The sequence below is a fragment of the Gossypium raimondii genome, chromosome 11 (assembly GCF_025698545.1).
Source record: "Gossypium raimondii isolate GPD5lz chromosome 11, ASM2569854v1, whole genome shotgun sequence".
NCBI classification, from domain to species: domain Eukaryota; kingdom Viridiplantae; phylum Streptophyta; class Magnoliopsida; order Malvales; family Malvaceae; genus Gossypium; species Gossypium raimondii.
The window spans coordinates 3,351,299-3,361,095 of NC_068575.1; the positions used below are offsets into that span (position 1 = coordinate 3,351,299).

The 9,797-nt window shown below is 30.7% G+C and overlaps 1 protein-coding gene across 1 annotated transcript; it reads left to right on the forward strand.

Annotated features, from left to right (window-relative positions):
- The first annotated feature begins 7,070 nt into the window (after nucleotides 1-7,070).
- LOC105801300 (probable disease resistance protein At4g27220) lies at nucleotides 7,071-9,797 on the forward strand. The gene has a single exon (XM_052623055.1). It carries the CDS (start codon nucleotides 7,071-7,073, stop codon nucleotides 9,795-9,797), a length of 2,727 nt encoding a protein of 908 aa, XP_052479015.1.

A 9,797-nucleotide genomic window follows, 5' to 3' on the forward strand; every position in this document is an offset into this window, starting at 1 on the left:
TTATGTGCGCATAATTCTTGGTTTAATATTTTTTAGATTATTAATCCATGTTTGATGTGCTTAAATCGGAGGTTGAATAGACCTTGTTTAAGAATAGATCTCGTGTAATTGAGTGGAGTTGCATGCAATTATAGAAATAGGACGACAAAAATATAACAGATTAGAGTCAAATCTAATAGGGGAATTCATATAGCACGAGTTAATACGATAATAGGGGTTTTAATTAGAAATTTTTTTCAATTAATCAACCTAGAGTCAGTTACTTTTTCACTATTAGCATAATTCAAGGGTTTTCATGTATGAAGGAGTTAAGTAAACAAATTGCAAAATTTAGATTGATAATGATAGATGAAATCATTGCGAATTCTTTTCTAGGTATTATTTCGCTTTTTGGTTGTTAATCGATTATTTTCCTAATTTATTCTTTGTCGTGTTAGTTAGTTAATTAATTTAGTTAATTTTAGTTTCAATCACTCAAATTATTCGGTTAAATAATAAAAAGATGGTAATTACTGGTAGTTTTAGTCTTTATGGGAACGATATCTTTGCTCACTGTAGCTATACTATTAGTTGATAGGTGCATTTTCTTTAATCAAATTTTTAGTTAGTTCCGTGACACATCATCTAGTTACGACCGATTGAATGATCAAAGAATAAAAAATTGTTTCTATAGTTACACATCGTATCGTGAAGATTCAGGGATCCTAAAGGAATAATTGATAAGGAATTGGATTGGAAAATGACTAATAGAGGATATAGGTAGCATGGAAGCACACTTTGACAAAGGCCAAGCTATCCTCAGAACACTAGTAGATAGTTGCTTGTTAGAAAATGTAGGAAATGAAAGAGTGAAAATGCATTATCTTGTTAGAGATATGGCTAAACTTATCACCCATAAGTTGTATGAATCACGAACTAGCATTGCAACTTTTACACATGTATTGTTACACTCCAACATTTATATTTTTGATCAATTAAAATCATTCAATAAAAAACAACCAATCAAAACTTACAATAATTCAAATTTAATAAAAATAAAACCCAAAATTAACTTTGTTGATACAGAAATACAACAAAATAATTCAAATTTAATAAAAATAAAACCCAAAATTAACTTTGTTGATACAGAAATACAACAAAGAGAAGATATGGGAAATGACATGGTGGTGATTTTGGAGGTTGATTCACCCAGTTGAGAGCGGAGAGCTAGGGACTACAGAGAGTGAGATTGAAGAGAGTATGTAGGCAAAGTGTTGAGGGTAAGTTGACAGAGTATATGTTTGTATGTTTGGAGAGTCAATCATTTCTTCATCGTTCTTGAGGGTATTTATTGGAGGGGGTCTTGTGAAGGTATTGTTAACGTGCTAAATTTGCCATCTAACCATCATTACGGAACGTGTGGGGAGGATGCCTCTGATGAGACAGATCTTGTTATTCATTATAATACGACAGTGCAGAGTAGTTGAGCTCACGGGATTTGGAAACCAACAATATCAAGTTTTTACCAAAAGGTGAAGAGTTCAAAGTAATGAGTAGTTTTAAAACAAAAAAGCCTATGAAATATTGAAACCTACGCAACAACCCTTTGAAATATAATAAAAAGCCAAAACAAAAACAGATTAAAATGGTAAAAGGCTAATCCATCGCAACTTCTTTCTCTCTACCTGCTTTTAAAATTCTTAAACACAGTTACGAAAACTGTCTTTAATTATATATGGTCGGTGCCCACCGAAGTTGACTTAAAGGAGTTGATATATAGGATTGATAAATCAGTTTTTATAATATTACCATTCATTTTATTATTAACAATTAATAAGATACTTTTAATAATTATTGTTTATATATTTTTATATTAGACATATTGATAATTTATTTTTTATTTTACAAACAACCTTAAAAAATTAATATATTTTTATTTTTTAAATATTTTAACAACAGTGTAACCAATAATTTCATTACATTTAAATAAAAATATCTTTTCCCCATCATTGAAAGCTTCAATCAAGGCTTCGGCTTAGTTTGGATGGGCGGTGTGTTTACCTTCGGTGAGGTTAAAAATAGCAGTGGCGGTGAGATTAGTTACTGTAGCGGTGACAATGGATACTGTAGCAGTGAGATTAGAAACAATGGTGGAGTGTGTGTTTGGATTCAAACACAGCTGTAGCGGTGAGGTGAGAATAAAAAATAGCTATTAAGGACATCAGATTAGAATTGATATATAATAGAAGTTTTTAAATTATTTTACTTTTATAAAATTATTAAAATATATGAATTTATAAATTAATTTAATAAAATATTAAAATGTATCTTTCAATATTTTATTATAAATATTTTAATAAATTATATAATCAATTTAAATTATTTAATAGATAAAATGATAATTATTTTAATTTTATAGCTAAATATTCTTTTATAACAATAATAAATATTATTTTCACAAATAGTGACATTATACTTGGATCAAATTTTGAAGTATCTAAACGGATGATTTTTAATAAAAAAATATAGTAACATAAGACATAACAAGTTTCATTATTACTAGAAATTAGATTATGATACAAAATGTTTTTATAAATATGGATTCATTAAACTATAATATAAATGCACTCCAAACTTAATAGTCATAGTTGTTCTTTTGAATGAAATTGATGAACACTTTAACAGCAGGAGAGGTCTCGATGAAACCCTTGAAAAAACCATTAAATTAAATTTTTTTACCATGGTACTTAAACTTTTCTTTTAACCTAAATTGATACATAAAATTATATTTCTCTTAACCAATTCAGTCCACCAAAATTAGAGTATACCATGTGACACTTCAATTCAATTAGAAAACTTCACGTGACATTCATAAGTACTAAAAGAAAAAAATAGATTTATAAATTCTAAAATAAATTTTAAATTTTAAATTTAAAAATAATTTATCAAATAAAATCTAATTAAAATTTTAGTAAGCTATCATTTTATTTTGACTCAACATTGATTATCGCTGTCCTAATAGTATTTTCAAGTTTTATATTATTTTTAGTTTTCAAAATTTAACTATTTTTTAATTCTAAAATTTTGATTATATTTTTTGGTTTTTTAAACAAATATTTAAACTATATATATAAGCTCTAGAAAGTTGAAATAATTTAAAAATATTTGTTTCAAAAAGCCAAAAACAGTATAATAATTTTTAAAAAATTGGAAAAATAGTTAGATTATGATAACTAAAAAGAATATAAAAGTTTTAGAAAATTTTAAAAATTTAAAATATTTTTCACACAATATATATAAATTTTAAAATAATTTTCTAATATAAAACTTGAAAATACTATTAAGTCAAAATCGATCAATCCCGGTCAATTTCATTTCAAAGTCAAATGCTAATTTTCTAAAATTTCTATTTTGTAAATTATTTTTATAATTTTATTTATTATTAAACTTTTTAGAATTTAGAAATTTAGTTTTATTTTTAATACATATAGATGTCATGTAACACTTTCTAATTGGATTAAAGTGCCATGTGACACAATTTAATTTGGCCACATTTCAATAATTTTTTAACAGTGGTGGACTGAATTAGTTAACAAAATGTAACTTAAGGAATCAATTTGGGCCAAAAAAAAAATTCAGGTACTAATATGAGAAAAATGATATACTTTAGGAGACAAATGATGCTTTAAGCCAGAAAATTAAAAGAAAAGAAACCTCCAAAATTAAAATAACATGAACCTTTGTATTAGGGGTTAGATTACATTTTGTCCTCTCAACTCAAAAATAGACAAATTAGTTGCTATATGTTAGATTAGTGAATAAATTGGACATTTTGTTAAATTTTACATCAATTTCTATTGATAAAAACTAGTTCTTGTACATCATGAGATACATATGACACACCACATGTAATTGTTTAGTTATTACATTAACCCTGTCAGTTTTTAACATATATATCACAGTATAGTACTCGAACTTGACAACTTGTACCTACTTGACATTTTTTTTTAACCTAATTGGTTCATGAACTTGAAAACTGCAAATTAACTTAATTTTTTAGATACTTGACTAATATTGTCAAATTTATCATCTTCAATCAATTAGATTATGCCATGTATATTAAAGAACCAAGTATATTATGTCACGTGTACCAAAAATAATTTAATTTAAAAATTTTTAATTGTCATTAATTAAAATAAAAAAACTTCTACTTAATTAACTGATATTTTATGTCTACTTCCGTTTCTTCTTCTTCTTCTCTAAGTTTCAACCAAATCTCTAAGTCCGCCCTCGTTCTCTGCGCCAACATTGCTGGCTCTCAGTTTAGGTAGTTTGAATCAAGGGACTCTCTTCTCCCTTTTATTTTTTTTTCTTTTTATTGATTATTGGCTATAGGTTTATTGAGTCTTTGGTTGAGTGGTGGGCGACGAGTTTGAGGCTTGTTTTAGGAGGGGTCAGGTGAGTCAGGGTCGACAATTGTGCATGTCACAACTGTATTTTATTCGGATTACGCTCAATTCGAATTACGTGTTTTTTTTAAAAATTTCTTAGTTATTAATTATTATTTATGGGGGACGGTTTTACAAAGGGAAGTTGAGTAAGAGAAGAAGGGGGATTCTCTCTAAAAGAGAAGTCTAAAGACAATAGCTCCATTTCTTTCACCTCCATTGAGTCTCATACTCTAATTACTTACATCCTATACCATCAAAACCCCACACATTTCCTCAACCTTGACCGTTAACCCATCCCTGGGTTTGAAGCAGTGAAAGCATTCAACTTTGGTTACTGGACAGTGATGATTCCAATCCAAGGAAGACCGGTTTCCATCATATTTGTGACCAAACAAAGAGTCTGCAACTTTATTAAGGAGAAGAAAACGAAAAATTGAAGAGGCCCTCCTTGACTCGTGATATTCAAATCTCAAAGTACCATTAGTCCCATTGGCATTATTTTCATCCTTTACTTTCACCATCATCTTATTATCATCATCATTTTATATGTTGTTGAATGTCATTCTGATGTTGAAGTTATGGAAAATTTACGTGTGTCATGTGGTATATATATTTCGACTATTTTGGTCCAAACATTTTTTTAAATATTTATATTATTTCAATAGTTAAAGTTGAAAATTTTTAAATGATTTAAAAGTTATAGCACTCAAGAGTTTTACTATTTATAATGATGAGTTATATTTTTATTGTTAAAAGTTATATTTATATAAATATGAATAATTATATTTAAAGACACGAAAACTCTTATGATTCATTTGTTTAATAGACTAAAGTAAGAAACAAAATTCCTTTTGATTCTCTTCCATCTTTTACTATTTTTAAATTGTTGTATAAAAATTTATTGTAAAAATTTGTTATAGAAATCATGCATAAAATAATAAAATCATACACGCACTAACACTTATCAAATTAACTTGTATCATTATCACTGACGTTTAGCACAAACCTGCTTAAAATCATGCTTTTTCTTCCTCAAGTGTATTTGTAAAATATTTTATAAAATAATAAGATATCCTTTGACACGATATTAATATTGGAAGTCATTGTTGGGATTCCGCAAAACTTTCAATAATTATTCATTGTGAAAGAAAATAAAATTTTAAAATCTATTTAAGAATGATTGTCGAATTCAATTTGATCTACTATAGTTAACTCATAAAAATAACTCAAATTTAATAGAAAAATTCCCAAAATAAACTTAATTTCTTGAAATGTAAATTAATCTAATCCAAATCAAATGAGGTAATTATGGCATAGCAAATGTCAACATTATCATGATACATCAAATAGAAAAAGACAATAGCACTTAACCCAACTTAATAAAATTACGAAAATTGTAGCTAGGTGAATTTTGATTAAGTGAATGCAGGGAGAGAAATTCCATTTGAGTTGAGTGTCATTTCTAGTAGTGTGTGAAATCGTATTATTTGCAACTTGTAAGTAAGGTGGTTTATTTCATCTCCTAACAAGTTAATTCAAAGAAGTATTTATTAAATTTCACATTTTTATTGTTGTTTCAAATTAGCTCATAATTATGCTGGTATAGTTTTGGGGTGACTGTCTATTTTTATCCATATATAAACCTCGTTCTAAAATTAGTTCACATGCTTTTAAGGTCCTATTAGGCACATGAATCTGTAGAAGAGTAAAAGAAGAAAAACTAAACTTACCTAAAGGTTGGGTAATTCGTTCGGTAGGTTTAACTTAACTTGGATTGAATTTAAACAAAGATTTTTGTACTAAATCAACTCACAACTTTTAAAATTCTAATTAACTTAAATATTTTGGCACTAGTACCGCTATAATTGGATGAAGGATATTTGCAATATTATCACATTATGTACCTACAAATATATGATTCTAGTAAGAACGTTAACTTTGTCAACTCCGGGGTGGTTAAGTTAGAAATATATAATAATAAAATCAATAGAAATGCCAGCAAAATGTCAAGCAACCCCATTTTGAAAGTTTGAAATTTAATTTCCAACTAGATATTAATATCTAGGATTTGCTTCTTCAATTACAAGACCATCACTAGTTTTTCTTTAAGTCACATAGTTGTATTTCTTTCCTGATTCCAGTTCTTGATTCGGTATATCTTTGCTACATATTGTATATTTATGATATCGCACCCACTTCTATAGCTTATTTCTGCAGTGTTGATTTTATATTCAAAGCCAATCAATTCTTGGGCTCCGGTATGTTTCACTTCAGCCTTTACTAATAGGGATTGGTAATTTGAAGATAGAATTCAGAATGAGTGCACGATATTGAAATTATTTGATACAAGTATTTTTAATTTTCTTTAAATATGTTCATCTATAATTTACAGTATAGAAAAGAGATTGCCATTTTACTTGTGAGTGAAAGGCCTTTTAATTATGCTCCTCTATTATTGCTTTCATTTCATTAAACGTTAGATGAGAGCTTTTCTTGATTTACATGTCTCTATAGAACCCACATATTTAATATATTGTTAAAAAATTTGTGGAATCCATGTATGCACAGAAATTTAGACCTGACAATGCATTCTTAGTTTCTAACATATTGCATGTTATGCAGCATTCCTGACTGAGAGCTATGGATTATTTTCTGAATAAGATTGATAAACACTTGGACAATCACAGAAGCCTCGATCAGAATAAGAATGAGCTTAAAAGGAAATTAAATGATTTGAACGGTCTGAAGGAAGACATAGAATCTAGACTGAGCTCAGAGCTGCAGCCAACAAAGAAACTTAAGAAAGGGGTCCAAATATGGTTGGAAAATGTTGAAAGAATCAATGGCGAAATACAAAGCCTTGATGGAAGAATCGGAGAAAGCAGTGCTCTTACACGCGGTTTCCACGCAGAAGATGTGTTAATGAGGATGAAGGAAGTTGAAGAACATATTCAACAAGGCAAATTTTGTGAAGGTTTGGTGGTTGACAATCCTCGACGGATTGGACAAGTTTTATCGACTTCAACTCTATCAGGTGAAGCTACGAAGTTATGCATCGAAGAAATTTCGCAGTGCTTGATGAATGATGAGGTTCGAAAAATTGGAGTTTGGGGGATGGGGGGAGTAGGGAAAACAAGCATTATGAAGCATATAAACAATCAGCTCTTGAAAGAGACCCACAAGTTCGATGTTGTGATTTGGATCACTGTATCAAAGGAGATGAGTCTTGCTAAACTGCAGAAAGACCTTGCAAGTAAACTTGATGTAAAATTTTCTGGCAATGAATGTGAAACAACAAGGGCAGGGATGTTGTTTGAAACATTGTCTTTCAAGTTCAGTAGGTTTGTGATGATCTTGGACGATGTATGGGAGAAGGTTTCCCTTGAGAAGGTAGGAATCCCTGAGTCATCTAATGGTAGTAAATTAGTGTTAACAACGCGATCACTTGATGTGTGTCGACATGTGGGTTGTAATAGAGTAATTCAAATAAAGCCTCTTGCGGAAGAGGAGGCATGGAACTTGTTCTTGGAGATTGTAGGTGGGAATATTCTAAATATTCCAGGATTGGAACCAGTTGCAAAATCAATAACTAAGCATTGTGCGGGTTTGCCCTTGGGAGTAATTGTTGTAGCTGCTTGTATGAAGGGACTTGATGACCTTTTTGAATGGAGGAATGCGCTAAAGGAACTAAGTTTAGCAAGACAAAGTGTTAATGGATTGGAAGATGAGGTGATCCAACAATTGCGATTTAGTTATGATCGTTTAAAGGATCAAAAACTTCAACACTGTTTCCTCAACTGTGCCTTATATCCTGCAGGTTTTGCTATCAGAGAGATAGATCTTGTTCATCTTTGGATTGCAGAAGGGCTTGTCGAAGAAATGAACAGTAGGCAAGCAGAGTATGACATGGGTTGTGCAATAATGAATAGACTCATAAACAACTGTTTGTTAGAAGTTCCTACGGGGACGGAAACAGAAAATGGAAGATGTGTAAAGATGCATGATCTTGTAAGGGACATGGCATTACATATCACAGGTGGAACACCTCGATTCTTGATAAAAGCTGGCATGAGATTAACGGAGCCACCAGATTTGCAAGATTGGAGAAAGGACCTAGAAAAAGTTTCATTGATGGAGAATTGGGGGTTACAGCTTCCCTATCCTTTGGAAATATCGCCACCAAAGTGTCCGATGCTCACAACACTATTGTTTTCTGGTTGTAATATACAAAGCATTCCAGAAGGCTTCTTCAAGCATATGCACGGACTCAAGATTCTTGATCTTTCTGCAAATCCTATCAAGAATCTCCCAGATTCCATTGCTAATTTGAAGAACCTCACTGCGCTATTGCTTCGTCATTGTCGAAGTTTAGAGAAGGTGCCATCATTGTCAAAACTTAAAGTCTTGAAGGAGTTGAATCTTGAAGCAACAAGTATCAAGGAAATCCCTTGTGGGATGAAAAACTTGTTGAAACTCAATTACCTGAATTTGAATGGTATAGGAGACCTACATGAGATTCCTGATCGAGCATTATCAAAACTTTCTTGCCTTCAAGACTTGATTGTTGGTGAAACATTGATAAGTGGAGAAGATGTTGGTGGATTGAAGAAACTGGAAATTCTTAAAGGGAGGTTTTACGACTTACACAACTTAAATGCGTACGTCCAAGCTTTACATGGTCGAGAAGAACCTCTTGAATACATCATCCGCGTGGGTGAGAGAGGATGGGTGGAGCAAATTAATACAAGAAAGTACATTGAGTTATGTGGTTGTAATATCTATACCAATCAGATTATACTTCCACATGTTGAGGAGTTATACATTAAGGAGTGCAATCTCAATTGTAGCGAGGGGTATCCTCTTTTCTCCAGGTTTATTCTAATCTCACTTAGCACATTTTCCTCTCTTAAATTTCTTGATATATATAATTGTAAAAGCATGAAAAAATTGTTCTCTCCAAATTGCTTGCCACTAAATTTACAAGAGCTTAGCGTATCGGAGTGTAACAAGTTAGAGGAAATAATAGCAATAGAACTTGGATGGAATCAAAGTGGAAAGGCTACCATGGAGTTTCATCTACCACAATTAAGGTTATTTTCACTATGGAATCTACCAAAATTGAAGGGCATTTGCAGTGTTAATGGAGTAATCGTTTGTGATTCACTTGAAATAATTGAGGTAAGAAATTGTCCGAAATTAAAAAGGATGCCTCTTAATCTTTCCCAACTTGATAATATTAGACTTCAACCATCTGGCCTTCTCTCTCCTCTTATTTGTATAAAGCCAAAAGAGTGGTGGGAATCAGTGGAATGGGATCATCCGAATGCCAAATCTATTTTAGAGCCCTTGTTAAGGTCTTGCTGGTAG

What these genes read in the sequence shown, in the direction of transcription:
- LOC105801300 (XM_052623055.1), top strand. Translation starts at nt 7,071, where the DNA reads ATGGATTATTTTCTGAATAAGATTGATAAACACTTGGACAATCACAGA.